This window comes from Mirounga angustirostris, unplaced genomic scaffold (genome assembly GCF_029215605.1).
Source record: "Mirounga angustirostris isolate CCGP_5_RB_7025 unplaced genomic scaffold, mMirAng1.0.hap1 SCAF_3, whole genome shotgun sequence".
Lineage (NCBI taxonomy): Eukaryota > Metazoa > Chordata > Mammalia > Carnivora > Phocidae > Mirounga > Mirounga angustirostris.
The window spans coordinates 119,917,041-119,939,897 of NW_026991711.1; the positions used below are offsets into that span (position 1 = coordinate 119,917,041).

Genomic DNA, 22,857 nt, shown 5'->3' on the forward strand with positions numbered 1-22,857 from the left:
AGAGCGAGAGAGAAACAGCATGAGAGGGGAGAAGGTCAGAGGGAGAAGCAGACTCCCCGCCGAGCAGGGAGCCCGATGCGGGACTCGATCCCGGGACTCCAGGATCATGACCTGAGCCGAAGGCAGTCGCTTAACCAACTGAGCCACCCAGGCGCCCATGATTTTGACTTTCTATTATAACTAAAGTTTATATTAAATTCTGAATAACCTTAACTGTTAGGCTCTTATTAGGAAATGTCTTATCTTAGACATTTTAATATTTAGTATTAAGTGATTTCACATTTTTTCTTATAATACTATTTTTTATATTTTCTTTTTAAAATGTTCTCATACTTTATCTCACTTAAGCCTTACAATATTTTGTGAGGTGAATACGACAGGAAATATGTTATAGTAAAGGCAATGAAGCACAGAGAGGCAAAATGCCTACCCAAAGACATCTTTTCATTTTAACAGAGCCAGGGATGGTGTTGTTTATGCCCTTTATAATAGATCTTTATATAACACATAAGAGCTTTTATTACAGGATCTTTTATTTTAAGATATTCCTGTCTTAAATCTGGGGATAGCCATTTGGTAACCATCAGTGTTATATGTACTTTTCTGTGAGACTTTTTTTCCCACAATAAAGTGAAGGGAACTACTTCATTATAGGACCAAAGAAAGGCAGAAAATTTGATAGCTTGAATTGTTTCATATCTCATATTCAGTAAAGCATGCACAAAGTAAAAGGGAATATACATAGGGGAATTATTCCCTTGTTATCAGGTTTAGAGGCTGAGTTCCAATGTTTAGTTATAATATTTACAGAGAAATGAAGTTGAAATGAGATAAAGTAGATAATTAACATGCCATTTTTTTCAAGAAAAATAATAAGCAAACAGATAAACCCCCAAATATCATGTATTCCTTCAATTTGCACATTTTGCACCTTTCTTTTTTTAATACTTATATGCTGAATAAATGTAAATTTAATGTAGAGATTGAAAATAGACTCTGTTATATTTTTTCAACGGTCACTCTATGTAAATTTTTAATTCATTGTGAGTCTGGGTAGGTTGTAACAGGCAGCAGCATTTGTGTTGCTTTATCATGTAAAGCCAGCTGCCATTAATTTAAAGAGCTTCTGCCTCTGCAAATTGCACTTTGATGTTTTTATTTTGAGACAAATATTTATAAAATATTCCAAGTATCTTTGTATTTAATAGCTGTTCTTCCCAAATATCTTTTAAAACTATATTACTTATTCACATCAAAGATTTTATGTTTGATATTATTTTATTTTATTTTTTTAGAGAGAGTAAGTGGGGGGGTGGGGGAGGGGCAGAGGGAGAGGGAGAGAGAGAATCCCAAGCAGGCCAACCTGGGGCTCCATCTCATGACCCATAACCCTGAGATCATGACAAGCCGAAATCAAGAGTTGGACACCCAACTGACTGAGCCACAGGAGCCCCATAGTTGATATTATTTTAAATGTAGCAAATGATATGAGAATATTTTTGGCTTGTTATATTTACTTAACTATAATTTTATTGTAAATTAATTAACCAGGTAGTTATTGCTCTTTATAGTATAAATAAAAATATGTTTATGGTATTAAATCTATACTTACTTTGAATGTCTCTCAATAATTGTGCACTTATCTGTTATGCCTTAGAATTTGTGCTTTGGGTATTTTAAGTCACTTTAATATTTTTTTTCTTCTCTGATAATTTTTTTGAAAATATGCTATCCATTCTAAAATACACATTTGTGGTGGATACTTTCTGTGCAGACCAGATGGGATTTTTAAGGCTAAGTAACTGATGTAAGTCCTTTTTGAGAATTTGAGAATTTTTGTTTGTTTGTTTTATATGTTAATATTAATTATTATCTTTTCTGCAAGATGCTTTACAGACATTATTGTGGTTAGTCCTTATTGCAAATCTTTAGGTTTGGCATTGTTATTGTCATTTTATAGATGAGGAAATAAAGGCTTAAAAGGGTCCCACAGAGGGGTGCATGGGTGGCACAGTAAGTTAAGTGTCCGACTCTTGGTTTTGGCTCAAGTCATGATCTCAGGGTGGTGAGATCAAGCCCCACAACTAGCTCTGTGCTCAGCATGGAGTCTGCTTGAGATTCTTTCTCCCTCTCCCTCTGCCCCTCCTACATGTGCTCTCTCTCTCAAATAAGTAAATAAATCTTTAAAAAAGTTTTTTTAAAGGATCCCACAGGTAGGAGGTGAATAGATACAGGCCTGTCTGTGTATAAAGGCCAGTTCTTAACTACTATAATATATTGTATCCCAGGATGATTTCTATTTCAGCAGTTTTGGCTCCTCAAAAGTGCTGAATCAGGGTAAATTCAGGGCTGCTCTATTTGACAACCTGGTGGTCTGCAGAATATCATGATAGGGCTTTTTAAGAAAAGAATACAACCTGAAGAAATCAAATAGTTGTCAAGTTCCCAGCAGACTAGTGACAGATCTAGGATTAGCTGTTAGAATTTTAGCCCCCTGGCTTGCTTACAGTTTTCATTTATTTAGGCTTTTCATTCTTAATTCGAAGGCTGAGTGCTGATATATATATATATCATATATATGTATATATATATATATATATATGGAAACATTAAATCGTATATTTCATGTTATAGCTCCTTTATGCAAAACAAACTATACAGTAATGAAATTTTCTTTTCCTTCTTCTTTTTTTAATACAGTGGGATGCATCCTGCTTTTATCTTGGTGTTCACCCCTGTGGCTTGGATTTATCACAGTAGCATCTGTCTTCGATCTATGTGTTAACTAGAAATCAAGGGAAGACATGAGGAGGTTTGTTTACTGCAAGGTGGTTCTAGCCACTTCACTGATGTGGGTGCTTGTTGATGTCTTCTTACTCCTGTACTTCAGTGAATGTAACAAATGTGATGACAAGAAGGAGAGATCCCTGCTACCTGCACTCAGGGGTAAGTGCTTTGAAGCAAATGTTGCTTTTATAGAGATGAGAGTTGTGGTGACTCTTGACAAAACGTGGAACTTTGAAATAGGGATTTTTTAAGCATTGAGTTAGAACAGCATTTTGGCAGAACTACTAATATACATTTAACCATGGGAAAGCTACTTTACTTGCTTGGCCTCAGGGGTCTTGTTGGAAGAAAGGAGAAGAGTTAGCCTCTAAGGTACCTTCCAATTCTAATAATTCCAATGTTCTGTGACTGTATGGGAAGAACAATTTAGTGAACATTCAAGTAGGACAGAATTTAAAATTTAGACTTCCAGAAGCAACAGCTCTTGGAGGCTAAGCACACTACATAAAAGGGAAAAGCTACTAAAGTGAGGTGGTGGGGACTGTAGCAAAATGTAAGGACACATGACACCCCTACAGACTTCCAAAAACAATAAATGAACAAACAAACAACTTTTTAAACAAAACACGTTTTGATGGGCAGATTCAATCTGCGGGCAACATACCGTTGCCCCATAATTTCAAGTGCATGATAAAGTCACTTTAACTCAGTATTTCCTTCTTTAGGGACCGATTTCAATGACTACGTAAGAAACATAATGATTTTTATAAATGGTGATTTATTAAGTCAAGCCATAGGGATTCATTTTCTGCAGTTATTCCAAATAATTTTCTCTATGCTTTTTGTTGACTTCTAGATTTATTAAAATATTTTGATAATATTCCTAGTATAGGAGTGCTTCTAATGTATATAGGATGCTTGAAATTAGTTTTATTATCATTGACATAAACATTGTTTTTCTTGAAATCTAATTTACACTAATTCTCTGCTTAGCAAAAGTTTTCTTTATAAATATGATAAAAGGTAAGCTTTGAGTTCCATTGGAATGTTTGTACCTTTTAGAAAAGTGAATCTGAATTACTGACTTGAGTTTTGCATTTGCTTAATGGATGTAGTCAGCTTTTAATGTTACAGATATTTTTGAGGTTATTAACTAATCAAAATATGTGAATAAACAGAATTTTATTGATACTATTTGGTTATATGAGGCTTAGGAAAAACAGAAGAGCATTTCCAAAAATTAGTTTTTGTTAAAAGAGTATTTTGAACTTTTTTTCACTTTAGATTGCCATAATGCTCTTGCTTAATTGGAGAAATTCTGACTATCTTCCCCTTTTTCAAAGTGAGTTTCTCTCACTGTAATTTTTGGCTAACACAAAAAATTGAGAGAAAGTACTTTGGAAGTGACTGAGCCTAGACCCATTTAGGTAGTTTATATGCATATTTTATGCCTTTATACTAGAATTATTCAAAGAGGAGAACTTTATGAGTCTATCAGTTTTTGATAAATGAACATGGGGATTGATGTGCTGATCTTTGGTTGAAATCCCAGAAAAACTCCGCCTTCTCTGCTTCTTTGTTAAATCAGGTGAGCTACTGCTCGGCTGAAAGTGTGTCTTGATGGATCTCATCAGTTTGGAATGATCACTTTGTCATTTGTTGAATAGAGACATCTAGATTGGTCACAAAAAAATGTCATAATCTGATTCAGCAAAACTATGACAGCTTATTCTGCGAGTACCAAAAAAGTACAGCTTTGCTGATTGAAGTCCTTAATGCTCAGTCTTAAATCTCAAAATGTGAAATTTAACGATGCAAGGCAAAAGTAGTAATTTTTCCTCATACTTAAGTTGTAAAATTAAACTATATTCTTATTTTTAAGGCTTATTTAATGTTGTACATTAATATTTGTCTTGAATATATGGAAATAGACTTTAGGGTTTTAAGTTTATTTTCTATTGTTACTTCTTATTTTAGAATCTTTATTTAGGAATTGCAAGTGCCACATATTTAAAATGATATTTTATTTATAGGCAGACAGTGCTGTGCAAACTGTACTTGACTAAATATTTCATGTCCTGCACATGCTAAAAACAGGCTTTTTGACTTAAAGTTGATCCTTCTGAACTTATTTGTCCCCATTATTAAAAAAAAAGGGTTTGGACTTGGTGGTTTCTCAGATCCCTTTTAATACTAAATTTTAAACAATTTTAAGTGCCCACTATTAGCATACACTATGAATTAATTTTTGAGACACGTTTGTTCATTTATTTATCAATTCATCAATTATTTAAGGGCCTACTGGATCAACACTTTGTACACCTTAAACTTACATAATGTTCAATGTCAACTGTATCTCGAAAAATAAAAGAAAGGAAAGGAAAAGAACATAGCCAAGTGATGGACAAAGGAAAGGAAGGTACTAGAATTTTTATGAAATAACAGAGATTACAGGATACTTCTGAATGAGAAAATGCAGAGCTCTTCTAAGATTAGAGTAATTAAGACTATAGTATTGGTACAAGGGGTCACAATGAGTAGCCAAATTGTCTAATGGAATAGCGTAGAGACTCTAGAAGTAGACTTACACTAAGTGTTTGGACATTCAAAATACGACAAGAGCACCACAGATCAATGGGGGAGAGAAGAGCTCTTTAATAAATGGGTCAGAAAATAAGATGATCATCCATGTGGAAAACAGGAAATTGGATGCCTAACTCGTGTCATAAACCAGGGTAAACTTTGGATTTATTAATGTCAACAATAAAACTAAAACTTTTAGTGAAAAGAATTTAGGCATTTATAAGACCTCGAATTAAGGCACAATTCTAAAACACTACATGAAAAACATTGACCATAAAAGAAAATATAGATAAATTTGACTATTTGACTATATTAAAATTGAGAAAGTTGTTTCATTAAAATATACCTTAAAAGAGAAGTTAGAAACTGTAGATGTTAAAAGAGCATGCAACTGAGAAATTATTAAGTGTATACACACACACACACACACACACACACCCCCTACACATACGTATGGAGATGTATATCACACTGCACATACACACACACACTATATTAATAAGAAAAGTACAAATAACCCAATAGGAAAAAGCGGGTGACAGGCATGAATAGACACTTCTTAGAAAAGAAAACGCATATAGCAACAAAAACTTATGAAGAAATACTTAACATCAATTGTGATCAGGGAAACACAGACCAAGGCTATAATGACATATTTATCCATTCAATTGGCAAAAATTAAATTGGCTGATAATACCAGTTGCTAGAAGTGATGCATCTCCACATTTTTTCAAAGATTTATTTATTTATTTATTTATTTATTTATTTATTTGAGAGAAAGAGAGAGTGTGAGCAGGGTGGGGGATGGGCAGAGGGAAAGGGAGAGAGAATCCCAAGTAGAGGATCAATGATCCAGAGATCACAACCTGAGCTGAAACCAAGAGTCAGTCGCTTAACCGACTAAGCCACCCAGACACCCCCATCTCCACATTTTTATAATAACTTTAGATAAGAGTTCATTATTTCTGAAATCTGAACATTCATATATAACCCATCACTCATAGTCATACACTCAGGATTTCTTCCACATAGACAAATATTTCATAGTACCACTCTTCATAAAAATAAAAGCTAAAAATAACCCATAGATCTATCAATGGGAAAGCTGATGAATGAATTGTGATATATCAATATAAGAGAATAGTATATATTAGTTAAAATGAATATATGAATGGATTTTAATAATATAATAGTAAGTTACATCCCTCAAAGATGATAAATAACATGATATAGTTTGAAAGGCTAAAACTAAAATTTAAAAGTGTACGTTTTAAGAATATGTAGAGATGCAACAAGACTCTATAAAGCAAGCAAGATTAATTATGATAATGGGATTTAGGATGTTTATTTTCATGTGTTGGGTGAGACAGGTACATGAGATGGGGGTGAACATTTTGACTGAATATGGGGCATTAGTAGTGTCCTCGATTTGTTTTTCTTGTGGGTTTGATGTGTCTATTACGTTATATTACATGGATAACTAAATGAATAAGAGCCACTGAATGGATTTAAAAGAGCAGACATGATCACATTTGTGTTATGGAAAGATCACTATGGATTCAGTGTGGAGAATGGATTGGAGAAGAGTTGGTCTCTTTAGGGAGGTTTGGTAGGAAGCTCTGGTAGTGTCCCATGAATTCTGTGTAGGCAGTGATGCCTACTTAATGGCAGAAGAATGGTGGTGAGGTGTGATGGAAGTGGGAAAAATGAAGAGGTATTTGAGATACGGGAGCTGGTACATGACTGGCTCTGGCAGGTGTAGGGTATGGGAGTGTCAAGAAGGAGTCTTGAGTTTCTTGAGGGCATTATTTGGTTCAATTTCCTGAGAGGGGAAAAATGTAGGAGGAGATGAGTTGAGGGTGGACATTGAGTTTATTTTAGACATGTTGAATTTTAGACACCTGTTAGGCAACTGAATGGAATTGTTCAGTAGGAAGTTGGCTACATTATTAAACTCCAAGTATCAAACTTAAAAACCATCACTTCTATGGAAACTTTTTTTCTAAAATGGATTGCATTTTTTCTCTTCTTTATTGAAGAATGAAGCATATGGAATATAATTGAATCTTTGTTACTGAGTCAGCATTATCATATTCACACATCAATTATTGAATGATGCTGTTTAAAAAAAGATTATTTCAGGCACTTTATGGGAACACGGAGACCTGTTCCAATATTAAATACAGACATGTAAATCCTTTTTCTTTTCCTCTTTTCTAAAGGATTGCTCTTTGGTAACGTAACTACTTGTTAGGGGAGCATGTTAACTTTTTCATGCCACTCTGGGGTCACCTAGAATTAAAATGCACTGAAGGATATTTCTAACTCCTAACTGGTATGGAATACTAACTAGTGGTACTCCCAAGCTGGAAGAATTAGATATTTGAGAGTAGAGGTATTTAAAAAGACCAGTGCTGCTGTAGTCCATCTAGAAATACTTTGGGACAAATTTGAGGTTGTGTGGTAGGTTTGTATGAGCACTCTGCCATAGTGGATCCTACTCTTGGCTGACCCACTAAGGGCCCATGTCTGAGGGCAAGTTAATCTTTCTGGGCCTCGGTTGCCATCTGCAAAATGAAATGAGTATGAGTCATGATTTTAAAAATCCTGGTCTTTGGGGCGCCTGGGTGGCTCAGTTGGTTGGGCGACTGCCTTCGGCTCAGGTCATGATCCTGGAGTCCCTGGATCGAGTCCCGCATCGGGCTCCCTGCTCGGCGGGAAGTCTGCTTCTCCCTCTGACCCTCCCGACCCTCCCTCCTCTCATGTGCTCTCTCTCTCAGTCTCTCTCTCTCAAATGAATAAATAAAATCTTTAAAAAAAAAATAAAAAAAAATAAAAATCCTGGTCTTCAAATGAATAGTTATATATTTCTAGCTATTTTTTTCAATGAAACTATGACAAGTAAACTCTTTTACTATCTAACTTTTGGTCAGTCCATAAATAATATATGGTCTGAGATGAGAAGTAGTGATATGGAAGTGATATGGTGGAAGGATTTTACTTAGAAACCCCAAAGGCGGGACACCTGTGTGATTCAGTTGGTTCAGTGTTGGACTCTTGATTTTGGCTCAGGTCATGATATCAGGGTCATGAGATCAAGCCCCATGTCAGGCTCCACATTCAGCGGGGAGTCTGCTCAAAATTCTCTCTCTTTCCCACCCCCTCTGCCCCTTCCCCATATCTAAAATAAATAAATCTTTAAAAGAAAAAAAGAAACCGCAGAGGGGTTCCTATCATCACAGAGAACAGAAAGGGTATAAATTTATGATATTCAAGACAGGAAGGAACCTACCTTTCTTTACCTGATCCTGAGTCTTGAGCATATTGCACATACTTAGGGAATGAAATGAAATTTACTTTAAAAAAGAGGGGATATCTAAGAAAGAATTGTTGCTTGTATGTAAACAAAGATAAGTACATAGCCAGTAATGATCGCAGTAACTAATTATAGGCCGTTAACTATTCTAAATTATTTCCAAATGTTAACTCATTAATTTTTTACCAAAAAATCTGTGAAGTAAGCATTCTTCTTTTACATATGAAGAAACTGAGGCAGAGTGAGTGTATGGGAAAAACACTCCTGTGTTTTCCTTTACTCACACATACTATATCACTAATACCAGATGTGTGGGCTTTTTCTCCACACCAGGCAATTGTCTGTATCAGCTGAGTGTCCTGCAATTCTGATACTATCTACTGGGTCTTAACATCAAATCTCACAAGATAAGGGCTCAGTCCCATAGGACTGCTCCCACTTCAGATACCAATTGCAAGTCCCAGACTGTTACCTGTACTTCTGATCCACAAGCTCTCAATTGGGGTTTCCATGACCTCCTCTTTAAGTTTGATGATTTTCTAGAATGTCTCACAGAAATCAGAGAAATGGCTACTTACATTTAGCAGTTTATTATAAAAATATGATAAAGGACATGAACGAAGAACAAGATGAAGGGATACATAGGGTAAGTTCAGAAGGGTCCCAAAGGAAGGAGCTTCTGTCCCCATTGGAGTTGGGTGTGCCACCTCCTGTCAGGTAGATGTGTTTACCAACCCAGAAGCTCTCTGAACCCCATACTTCTGGGATTTTTATGGAGGCCATATCACATAGAAATGATCAGTCATTAATTTAATCTCTAGCCCCTCGCCCCTTCCCAGAGGATAGGAGTGAGGCTGAAAGTTCCAAGCTTGTAATCATGGCTTGGTCTTTCTGGTGACAGCCAGGAGTCATTTAGGAGCCCACCAAGAGTTGCCTCATTAGAACAAAAGACACTTCTTTTTTTCATATTTTATTTTTTTAATTTAAATTCAAGTTAGTTAACATATAGCATAGTATTGGTTTCAGGAGTAGAATTTAGTGATTCATCACTTACATATAACACCCAGTGCTCATCCCAACAAGTGCCCTCCTTAATACCCATCACCAATTTAGCCCATCCCCCACCCCCCTCCCCTCCAGCAACCCTCCCTTACAAAAGACACTTCTATCACACAGGAAATTGCAAGGGATTTAGGAGCTCTGTGTCAAAGACCAAATATTAGAATAAAAGATGCTCCTAGTGGTCTTATCACTTAGGAAATTATAAGGGTTAGAGATGCTCTCTACCAGGAACTGGAGGCAGATATATATAATTCATTTTTTTCCATAGTGAGTTTAAGGGGGAATGCCAGAATTTTCATAATCAGTAGAATAGGATTTGGTTAATAAGGTGTTGGTTATTAACACTTTTATTAAATAAAGGACTATGTTATCAATAAATGTCAGTTTGTACTAGAGTTCAAGCACCATGCTTTCATTTGGATAGCAGGATGGAATATATATTCAGAAAACTTGAAATGACTGTTTTGTCTTCACTCAGAGGCACTACGGACCCTGCCAGATCTCCCTGGCTAGTAGGATGTATAAATTCCAGTCAGGAAAATATTTCCTAGGGTTCCTCTGATTTCAGATCATTTATAGAGCACTATCACCTTATCTGGCATTTTAAGGTTTTACAGTTACTGTTAACCACTTGTGTTCCTTAAGACCTTCTCACTGTGGCTCTGAATTGGGGGAAATCAATAAAACCCCAGTTTGATACTTCCATGTTTCCCTCCATCCTGCCTGGGAGAATAACTGTTTTTTTTTTTTCCTTCATAAATCCAAGGACACAGGTAGCCTTGTTCTCTTGGAATCTTGACAATGGACTATTGCATCAGCGCTTTTTTTTATTTCTTTCTAGATGATCTCCTCATAACATTAACACCAAGCCATGCAATCATTTATTAAACAGTGAATGTTTGTTGATTCTGTTTAATTAATCTTTAGTGCTTCAGAGAAAAATTCCTGTGTGCAGGTGTGAGGGAAAACTGAAAACTGGTGAAGTCAAGTGTAAAACTAACACCAATTTTTCCTTATTTAAAAAAACAAACAAACTATGGTTTCATCTTTTGGGGGCAGGGTAGATGAGTGTGATTGATTAAAATGCATTTTCATTATTGGAATTGTCCTTAATAAATTATGATGACTGCTGGAACTTTCAGGCAATAATATTTATAGTCATACAAAAAGTAGGGCATGTAGACACAGTTTGAATGGATAACATATATTTACCAGATAATTTTTTTTAAAGATTTTATTTATTTATTTGACAGAGAGAGAGAGAGCGAGAGAGGGGACACAAACAGGGGGAGTGGGAGAGGGAGAAGCAGGCTTCCTGTGTAGCAAGGAGCCTGATGCAGGGCTCGATCCCAGGGCCCTGGGATCATGACTTGAGCCAAAGGCAGACGCTTAACGACTGAGCCACCCAGACACGCATACCAGATAATTTTCAATCAAATTTATAAATAGTGTTCAAAACTCTATGGGCCTTATAAAATTATGACCTTTGATATTTGCTCTGGCCTTGCATACTTTATCCACAAGTCACTCTGATCCCTCTGCCGGTCCACATAGACATGTTAATGTTAGGAATGAAAATGAATTGTTATAATGAGCAATTATTACGTTTACTGTGTCAGGTATTTTATATATATTCTTTTGATTAATTCCCAACATAGCATTGAGGATACATGCTATTATTATCCTCATTTTCATATGTGAAACTGAGACCTAAAATGGTTAATTAAATTCCCCGAGGTTGCAAAACTGGTAAGAGGGAAGAAAGGACTCACAACCTGGTTTGTCAGACTTCTGAACCCAGACTTTCAATCATATTCTGTGCCCTTGAATTAGGTGTGCCTTGACTCCGTTTAGGCAAAACAATCACAGCATTTATATGCTAGTTTATGAAATATTTACACAAATAGAGATATTTCTGGAGTACATAGAAGGAGGTGGCCACTGACCTTGGGTAAAAAATATCTTATTTAATATACTTAAGAGAAAAGTATTTTAGCAGGCTCGCCTTGCCCTACTTCAGACTTTAGCAATTTTGCACTTATTGAATCTCTACAGTATATTAATTTATGTTGCAATTTTCCTCAGCAGTTCTCTTTGGGGCTAAGCCTCTGAAGTCTTAGCAAGAGGAGTTAAAAGTCATGAATAGCAGTGAAACATTATTTTTTTTTTTTTCAAAGCTTAATAGGACCCATTGGTACAATTCTTTCATCCATTTATTCAATAAAAGTACTGGGCTAGGTACTTTGAAATATACAGAATTTAAACAAATAGAACATTTGCCTTCAAGAACCACAGCCTAGTGGAGCTACGACATGTACATACACAATGTATACATAAATAACTGCATTACGCAATAGGAAGTAGTAGCTTTTGTGAGAGGGATACCAAATGAACTACTAGGAGAGGGCTTGAAGAACATAAATCATATGGACATGTGAAAATTGGGAGGGAGTAAATACAGGAGGAAATGAAATGCCTGAAGAAAGCTATTGCCTTTTTCAAAGTGAGGATATAAGAGAACAGTGAATTGGTTGATTGAAGCAGAATCAGACATAAAGGGGATTTCTAGATTTTAGGTTGAACGTTGGGATAGAGACAGATTTTAAAGGACTTTGAGTGCTGGAGGAAAAAAAAATCTAACTTTGTTCTCTAGGAAATGGGGAACCACTGAAGGTTTCTGGAAAAGGAAAGGTGTGTTGATCATCATCTGAAGTTTAGAAGGAGAATGTGATGCTCTCAGTTACATATGCAACACAATAGCACGAACACATTTTTATCTTTATATAAAGTCTCAGACATTAATGTTTTATTCATTAATTAAAACTACTTGAATTTCCTGGTAAGTAAATAGAATATTAAGTCATTTAAATTGTTCATTTTGCAAATTAGTTGGAACAAGAACATTTCCCATTTGCAAATTCAGATGTTGTTTTAGAAAGTCTACTACTCAAAATCTTTACTAATTTAGTATTAAATAAGCTGAGACAATTCTTTCGACAAACATTGGAATGGTTGATTTGCATCAGAGCTGGGGATAGGAAGATAAAGAAGCCATTCTTATTTTCATGTTTAGAAAGGGAGAAAGGAATTCAGAATTGTATGAATGAAATGTCAGCATATCAATGCTGTACTATCAGGAGGAGAGAGAATATATGACATAAAAAGAAAAGAAATTCAATAAGACATTATGTGTCTTTTGAGGGCAAGATCTAATTTTCAGTTCCTTAAAGACTTGAGTTGGTTGAGTAGAGGGTGGTGGGCAAAACTATTTACCAAATAGTCCACCAACAAAATGGGAATGGACAAATTTTATTTTGAACCACTGGAAACCATTGTTGCTGAAGGGCTATATTGCAGCAGAGACAACTGACTATGTAGAATTTTTATCGGTTTTGTCCTCTTCTCTCCTTAGCACTTAAACATTGCCTGGCTCATAGTGGGTGCTCAATGAATAATTATTGAATGAATGAAGAATGAATGCATGATCTGTTTGATACTTTCCAAGGGTTCTTATGATTATAGAATGTGCAGTTTAAGTTGATGATTAAGAAATATGAAATAACTCAATTATCATGGCAAAAGTGTTTTTTATTGTTTTTATTGTTTACATACATAGTCTGAACTATTTCTTTTATCCTTTATTGGTGCATATGATATGATTTACAACCCAAATTGACATATTTATAGCCAGGGGACTATCTTTTTTCCTTTAGGATTTGTCTTATGTTACACTGTATATATTATCCCTGTGATTCAGAGACATGTAAGATCACTGCATGTTGACATGTGGCATTTCTCTAGATGGAGCAGGTGTATCATGTGGGATATGTGGAATGAATCAATACATAGAGGACACAGAGGAATGTTTATAGAAGTTAGATGAAGGAATTTTGAAAAAAAAGATGTAGGTATGTGGTAAATTTAATTCATCTGTAAAAAAAAGATAGGGAAATTGGAGATGATGGAAAACTGATATAACAAACAATGAATCATGGAACACTACATCAAAAACTAATGATGTAATGTATGGTGATTAACATAACAATAAAAAATTTTTAAAAATAGTAATATTGGAAAGCTCTAAAAATGAAAAATCCAATCAAAAAGGAAAATTACTGAGAATAAGGTAATGTAATTGTAGAACAGGACCCATGGTTAGTCAATAAGTAAGACTATGTGTAAATACTGCTTTGGGAATGATTGAGGAGAGTATTTGGTTAAAGAATATATTTTTTTTAAATCAATTTTATTGAGGTATAATGCTCAACTTTAAGTGTACAGTTTGATTAGTTTTGACAAATGAATCCCAGGGTTCAACCTCATAATCAGATACGTCCCCCCAGAATGTTTCCTTATACCCCTGTGCAGTTAGTTTCCTCCACTCTAGTTGAAGACAACAACTGAGGGGCGCCTGGGTGGCTCAGTCTTTAAGCATCTGCCTTTGGCTCAGGTCATGATCCCAGGGTCCTGGGATCGAGCCCCACATGGGGCACCTGGGTGGCTCAGTCGGTTGGTTTCTACTTCCGCTCAGGTCATGATCCCAGGGTTCTGGGATCAAGCCCCATGTCAGGCTCCCTGCTCAACGGAGAGCCTGCTTCTTCCTCTCCCTCTGCCTGCTTCTCTGCCTACTGGTGCTCTCTCTCTCTCTCTGTCAAATAAATAAATAAAATCTTTAAAAAGAAAAAAGACAACAACTGATCTGGTTTTGTGACTATTGGTTAGTTTTGCTTATTCTAGAAAATCTGATGAGTGGAAACGTACAGTATGAACTCCTCTGTATCTGACTACTTTTGCTCAGCATAGGGGTTTTGAGATTAATCCATGCTATTGAGTGTTATCAGTGGTTATTTCTGAGAAGCATCCTATCACTTATTGTACATACTACAATTTGTTTACCCTTTCACCTGATGATGGACATTTGGGTTTGTTCTATGGCTGTTATGCATAAAGCTGCTGCATTTGTACAAGAATCTTTGTGTGGACATATGTTTTCACACCTCTTGGGTAATATCAAGGAGCGGTAGTGCTGAGTCATATGCTAAGTGTGTTTTAATTTGGTAAAATAATGCCAGTTTATTTTTTCAGGTTGTTAAACTATTTGCTCTTCCCATCAGTGACATAAGAGAAATCTGGTTATTCTACAGCCTGGCCAACACTTCATAGCCAGTGCTTTAAATTTTAGCTATTTTGGTAAACTTGTGATAATATCTCATTTGATTTAATTTGCCTGTCCTGGTAACTAGTGGTATTGAGTAACTTCTCATAATTTTTTGTTTTTGTTTTTTTTTGCCAGTCTTTTGTTTTTTTTACCACTTTTATGAAGTGTCTGTCAAATTCTTTTGCCAATTTTGTAATTGTTTGTGGCTTTTTAAAAATTTTTTAAAATGGTATCTTTCAAAGAACAAGGATTTTTAATTTTGGTGAAGTCCAGTGTTTTGTTTTTATTTCTTTTATTGTTCTTTTGGTGTCCTAAGAAATCTTTGCCTAACCCAAGGCCATGATGACTTTTTTTTTATCTGTGTATTTTTTTTCCCCAGAAGATTTATGGTTTTAGCCTTTAAGCTTTGACTTAATTTTTGTGTACGGTGTGAGAAGAGTCAAGATTACTTTTTTCCTAAAATAAAAACCCAGCTGTTCCAGAAACATTTGTTTCTTGAAGATAAAAAAGGCATGGATTTTAGAAATAAGCATGGTATTTTCATGTAATATTCCTCAGTATATACCTATACATTTTCCTATTTTTTAGAAGATTTTATTTAATTATTTGAGAGAGAGCAAGCATGTGTGTGTGTGTGAGAGAGAGAGAGAGAGAGAGAGAGAGAACGAGCAGGGGAAGGGACAGAGGCAGAGGGAAAAAGAAGCAGACTCCCCGCTGAGCAGGGAGCCTGATGTGGGGTTTGAGCCCAAGATCCTGGGATCACGACCTGAGATGCCCAGGGGCCCCTATTTCTTTTTTTTTTCTTTTTTTTTTTTTTTAAAGATTCTATTTATTTATTTGAGAGAGAGAATGAGAGAGAGTACATGAGAGGGGGGAGGGTCAGAGGGAGAAGCAGACCCCCTGCTGAACAGGGAGCCCGATGCGGGACTCGATCCCGGGACTCCAGGATCATGACCTGAGCCGAAGGCAGCCGCCCAACCAACTGAGCCACCCAGGCGCCCGGGGCCCCTATTTCTTATATGAATGATTTGATTACAAACATTTGAGTTTACTTTCTAGAATTCATTGCATATTATATGTAAGTGATGTAAATTTTGTTATATAACTTGAAAAGTACCCAAATGTTACTAACCAAATCTTCTTTAGACATTTTGATTTGAAGGCAAGTGAAAATCTAACATAAAACTATGTTTAAAAAAAAAGTACTATTCTTTTTCTTCCTTTCCTTCCCTCCTTTCCTCCTTCCTTCCTTCCTTCCTTCCTTCCTTCTTTCTTTCCTTCCTTCCCTCTCCCTTCCTCCCTTCCTCCTTCCCTCCCTTCTTTCCTTCCTTCCTTCCTTCCTTCCTTCCTTCCTTCCTTCCTTCCTTCCTTCCTTCCTTCCTTCCTTCCTTCCTTCCAAGATTCCATTCATTCATTTGACAGAGAGGGCACAAGCAGGGGGAGCATCAGACAGAGGGAGAAGTAGGTTCCCTGCTGAGCAGGGAGCCCGATGCAGGACTCAAACCCAGGACCCTGTGATCATGACCTGAGCTGAAGGCAGACACTTAACCGACTGAGCCACCCAAATGCTCTAGTACTATTTTTTCAAATAATAAAATTAATGAGTATTTATTGTAGAAGAAATTTAAAATATAAATAAAAATAAAGAAGAAAAATAACCAGGAATTTCTTTTTTTTTTCATAATTTTTTTTTTAAAGGTTTTTATTTATTTGACAGAGAGATAGCACAAGTAGGCAGAGTGGCAGTCAGAGAGAGAGAGAGAAGCAGGCTTCCCGTTGAGCAGGGAACCTGACGCGGGGCTGGATCCCAGGACCCTGGGATCATGACCCAAGCTGAAGGCAGCTGCTTAACCAGCTGAGCCACCCAGGCGCCCCTAACCAGGAATTTCACCTAGAAATTGGCATCATAAAATAAAATATAATATTTTAAGTTTTTTGATAGCATGAGCTTTTTTTACTGCATGAAATATTTATTTAAAACATGATTTTAATGGCTGCATAATATTTTATCACATGTATATACTATAATTTTCATAATTAACTACTTTTTATTAATTTTTGTAGATTACTTCTAATTATTTTTTTACCACAGAATAATGTTATAGAACACTTTTTTTTTCTTAAGATTTTATTTATTTATTTGACAGAGAGAGACACAGTGAGAGAGGGAACACAAGCAGGGGGAGAGGGAGAGGGAGAAGCAGGCTTCCGCGGAGCAGGGAGCCCAACGCGGGGCTCGATCCCAGGACCCTGGGATCATGACCTGAGCCGAAGGCAGACACTTAACGACTGAGCCACCCAGGCGCCCCTGTTATAGAACATTTTTAAGAAGTCTGAAAATATTGAAAATGTTGCTGATTACATTCTTAGGCTAGATTCTTGGTTATGGGATTTACTTTTTTAAAGGTGTACATACTTTTAAAAGGCTCTTCATATTTATATCTTTGTATCTTTAGTAAATACCCAGTAGTCCTATTGCTGGGTCATAGGGTAGCTCTATTTTCAACTTTTTGAGGAACCTCCATACTGTTTTCCAGAGTGGCTGCACCAGCTTGCATTCCCACCAACAGTGTAGGAGGGTTCCCCTTTCTCTGCATCCCAGCCAACATCTGTCGTTTCCTGACTTGTTAATTTTAGCCATTCTGACTGGTGTGAGGTGGTATCTCATTGAGGTTTTGATTTGGATTTCCCTGATGCCGAGCGATATTGAGCACTTTTTCATGTGTCTGTTGGCCATTTGGATGTCTTCTTTGCAGAAATGTCTGTTCATGTCTTCTGTCCATTTCTTGATTGGATTATTTGTTCTTTTTTTTTTTTTTAAAGATTTTTTTTTTTTTTTTTTTTATTCATGATCCCAGGACCCTGAGATCATGACCTGAGCCGAAGGCAGATGCCCAACCATCTGAGCCACCCAGGCGCCCTTGTTCTTTTTTTTTTTTTTAAGATTTTATTTATTTATTTGACAGAGACTTAGAGAGAGAGCACAGATAGGCAGAGCGGCAGGCAGAGGGTGAGGGAGAAGCAGGCTCCCCACTGAGCAAGGAGCCCGATGCGGGGCTTGATCCCAGGAACCTGGGATCATGGCCTGAGCCAAAGGCAGCCGTTTAACCGACTGAGCCACCCAGGTGTCCCAGGATTATTTGTTCTTTGGGTGTTGGGTTTGATAAGTTCTTTATAGATTTTGGATACTAGCCCTTTATCTGATACGTCATTTGCAAATATCTTCTCCCATTCTGTTGGTTGTCTTTTGGTTTTTTCAACTGTGTCTTTTGCTGTGCAAAAGCTTTTTTGATGGAGTCCTAATAGTTCATTTTTGCCCTTACTTCCCTTGCCTTTGGAGATGTGTCTAGTACGAAGTTACTGCAGCCGAGGTTGAAGAGGTTGTTGCCTGTGTTCTCCTCTAGGATTTTGGTGGATTCCTGTCTCATATTGAGGGCTTTCATCCATTTTGAGTCTATTTTTGTGTGTGGTGTAAGGAAATGGTCCAGTTTCATTCTTTGGCATGTGGCTGTCCAATTTTCCCAACACCATTTGTTGAAGAGACTTTTTTCCATTGGAGGTTCTTTCCTGCCTTGTCGATTAGTTGACCATAGAGTTGAGGGTCCATTTCTGGGTTTTCTATTCTGTTCCATTGATCTATGTGTCTCTTTTTGTGCTAATGATCCGAAGGGGCACCTGAACCCTAACGTTTATAGCAGCAATGTCCACAATAGCCAAACTATGGAAAGAGCCCTGATGTCCATCAACAGATGAATGGATAAAGAAGATGTGGTATATATATACAATGGAATATTATGCCAGCCATCAAAAAATGAAATCTTGCCATTTGCAATGACGTGGATAGAACTAGAGGGTATTATGCTAAGTGAAATAAGTCAATCAGAGAAAGACAATTATCATATGATCTCACTGATACATGGAATCTAAGAAACAAATCAGAGGATCATAGGGAAGAGAGGAAAAAATAAAACAAGAAGAAACCAGAGAGGGAGACAAACCATAAGAGACTCTTAATTAGGAAACAAACTGAGGGTTGCTGGAGGGGACGGGGATGGAGGGATGGAGTAACTGGGTGATGGACATTTGGGAGGGTATGTGTTGTAATGAGTACTGGTATTATATAAGACTGATGAATCATAGGCCTGTACTTCTGAAACCAATAATACATTATATGTTAATTAATTGAATTTGAATTAAAAAATGTTAAAAAAATAAATAAAAGGCTCTAATGACTTCCTGGAAAGACTTATAATCTTCACACCTCATCATCAGTGTATGAGACTACTTATCTCACCACAATATTTATAATTTTAATTAGAGTACTTTTTTTTAAAGATATATTTATTTATTTGAGAGAGAGAGAGAGAGAAAGCAGGGGGGTTGTGCAGAGGAAGAGGGAAAGAGAGAATATCTTGAGCAGACCCCTGGAGAACATGGAGCCCAATGGATGCAGCGCTCCATTCCATGACCCTGAGATCATGACCTGAGCTGAAATCAAAAGTCGGACAAAACCGACTGAGCCACCCATGTGCCCCTAATTAGGGTACTATCTAATAACAATTTTTTTTTAAGTTTTCACCTTTTATTGTACTTACATTTAAATTTTACCATTAAATACTGAGTATAAATATGCTGATTTTAGGTACAGATTTTTGAAATAAAAAAAGATAAATGGATGGTTGGCTTAAAAATGTGATGTATTAGTCACTGTAGATATGTTCAACAATGACAAAATCTACCTAGTGGTAAAATTCTGCCTCTATACTATGATGCATTTAGTGGTACAAGTAAACTCCATGGAGACAGGAAGGAAAACGTAAAACTTTGGGCTGCAGTTGGAGGAAAGACCTGTTCAGGAATGAATGGAGAGGTCCTTGTAATCCCCAGTTTTTTAGTTTTTCTGCTTTTAAACTTTTTTTTAAATTGAATAATTTGATCAGTATGTATTTTATTTTTCTGTAGGAATGAGGATGTATTATTTTCAGTAATTACTTGTGGCATATATATCTTTCCTCTCATTACTGATTTGTAATGTTAAAATGAACATGTGGAAAATCTTTATGTTTACCAAGGTCTTTATATCTGCGTATTCATTTGATTCCATTGATTTGTCTTCTAAATCATATCCCAGACCTAAACTATTTTGATTATTTAACTTTATATTATCTGATGGAACACTTGGCAAATTTGCAGACTGCTTTAGTGTGGAGAATGAGAACACTGTAGTTCTAATCTTGGCTTTGCTACTCAGTGTGTTCCCCGTATCACTCTATCTTGATCTGTGAAATGAGAGCCTTGGTGCAGACCTATTCTTTTTCTGTATTTAAGAATTATATTTTTTTCATGATAACAAATGGGAAATATTATGTTACCACTGAATCTTGCCATATTTAAATATAAAAAGGTCTGATAAATAAAATCAGGCTGTGGAAATGTACAGAATATGCATCTAAAAACTATATTTGGCATTACTATAAGCAGTATCCTTTATTTTTTTTGTCTTACGCTTTTTGGAAATACATTCAGGTGTGTTTTCTTATAGGTCTGTCATACTGATTCTATTAGATTGGTACAATGAGTGGGGATATTGGACATAAAATATTATAATGGCAAGAACATTGGTGCTGGGCGCCTGGGTGGCTCGGTTGGTTGGGCGACTGCCTTCGGCTCAGGTCATGATCCCGGAGTCCCGGGATCGAGACCCGCATCGGGCTCCCTACTCAGTGGGGAGTCTGCTTCTCCCTCTCCCACCCCCCCTGCTTGTGTTCCCTCTCTCGCTGTGTCTTTCTCTGTCAAATAAATAAATAAAAAATCTTTAAAAAAAAAAAAAAAAAAAAGAACATTGGTGCTATGGTTGTAAGATCTGGATTTCATTATGGTTCTGGACTTAACCAGAAGTGTGACCCAGATAGAATTTCACTTCTCTCTTTTAAGGATTAAATAGATATACTAAAAAAACTTCTTTAAGGATCATAAAAGGCTCTACAGAAAGACATTAGTGCACAATATTTACTTGAAGTTAATAGCTCTAAAAACACAACCTTCTTCCTTTAGGTAAAAACACTTTTCAAATATTGTTATTATTACCAATCACTTAAATATAATACATGATTCTTTCTCTGGAAGATTAATTCTTCTTTCAAGTTACAGTAATGCATAATATTTATTTAAAAAGTGTTTTTTCAATATAGAAAAATATAAGAAAGGATATAAAAAACACTTAAAAGCCAACCACAGATAGACTATTTTAATTAAAGTTTTGGTTTATTTCTTTATATTTCTAATAGGGATTCTACTTTATTTTATTTCATATATTCTGCTCTAATTCTCTCAGTTTATATTTTGCACATTTATCTGCATCATCAAATATACCTTAAAACAATTTTATTGGCTGTACATTATTCTAATATATCATAATTTATTTAAACATTTCTCTTTGTTTTTTAAAAGGGGAAAAATTAAAAATCTTTCTTTATTAGTTCCTCATTTATAACTGTCCTTATTTTTTGCTGACAGATAGTATGGTTCTTTTGTAGTTTTCTCTCCTTTAATCTATGAATTATAATTTATTTCATTATTAATGTGCCTATTCTGAGCATGCCTAATTCTACCTATTATTTATTATATGAGCTGTGAACTAGATCTCAAAAGATTAGATTCCAGGAGGTGACACATTGTTCATGGGGAAATTGGCACTCTTGCTGAACTGGAAGGATTGTGTGCATTAACATCTTCACCATCATTAGAGCTACTACTTATTGTCTCCTTTATGCCCAGCCTTACACTATAAGCACACCCTGTGCCATATCACTAAGTCTTCAGATATCTCCATGGAGAAGTTAAGAGAGAATTATCTTGACAGAATTTTTTTTTTTTTTGTACTCAGTGTCTTTGAATTAACTCTCTTAAATACAGACCACACCAGGCAGGTTCTTTCTACCGTGACTTCACCAAAAATGCTTTTATGAAGGCCACTATATGAAGTCTCCATCTTGCTAATTCCAAATGCCAAATCGCAACCTTTACCTTACTTGACTATGAATAACATTTGAAACAGTTAATCATTTCTACTTCCTTGTAATACTTCTGTACTTGTCTTGAAGACTGTCACACTCTCCTGATTTTTTACCTCACTGACTGCTCCTTCTCAGTCTCCTTTACAAGCTCTTTCTCTTCACCTTACCTGGGAATGTTGAGGTAGCCCAGGAGATGGGATTCAATTTATCTGTTTTTTATCTATGCTTACTCCTTTAGCCATCTCATTTAATCTGATCTCTTTGCTTTATAGGCCGTCTTATAATTTTACAACTTCCAAATTTATATATCCATCACACACTTTTCACCTACATTTTAGACATTTGTGACCAAGGCTTACTTGATATAGTCTGTTGGATTCTAAGAGATATCTCAGACTTTGTCTAAAACTGAACTTTCGATCCTCCACCAAAAACTTCCCTACCTGTAGTCTTCTCTCTCAGTTTTTAGCAGCCCCAGCACTCCAGTTGCTTAAGCCAAAAATCGTAATCATCCATAACTTTTCTTTCCCCCACATTCCATTTTAGCAGATCCTATTTATTCTTCCTTCAAATGTATTCAGAATTCAAACACTTCTCACCAATTCACTGGTTTCCCTGCTTCTATCCTTGCTCACCTATAATCTATCCTCAGCAGACCAGCTTCTTTTAAAACCTGAATCAGATCATGCCATTCTTATGCCCAAACTACTTCATTGGCTCTCTGTCATTCAGAAAAGTGAAAGTTCTCAAATGGCCTAACCAAGTTCTATAACACCTGCACTGAAGTCACCACCAACCTCAAGTCCTGTTAATCTCCCCTAGTTCATTCTACTCCATTTACCCTGTTTTTTTTTGCTATTCTTGGAACATGTCACCTCAGGGCCTTTGCACTTACTGACTCTTCTGTCTGTAGTGTTCTTTCTCTAGGTGTCCTT

General features: G+C 36.2%; 1 protein-coding gene across 2 annotated transcripts in view; it reads left to right on the plus strand.

Moving 5' to 3' along the window:
- The window catches only part of GALNT13 (polypeptide N-acetylgalactosaminyltransferase 13), a 544,730-nt gene that overhangs the window by 85,851 nt on the left and 436,022 nt on the right, over window positions 1-22,857 (plus strand). The window contains exons 1-2 of one of the 2 annotated variants that reach the window (XM_045867450.1): window positions 2,805-2,929; window positions 20,607-20,629. In XM_045867450.1, coding sequence (XP_045723406.1) covers window positions 2,805-2,929; window positions 20,607-20,629 — 148 coding nt within the window. Of the gene's footprint in view, window positions 1-2,700; window positions 2,947-20,606; window positions 20,630-22,857 lie in introns of those variants that run through there. The other variant, XM_045867449.1, reaches the window with a different exon arrangement.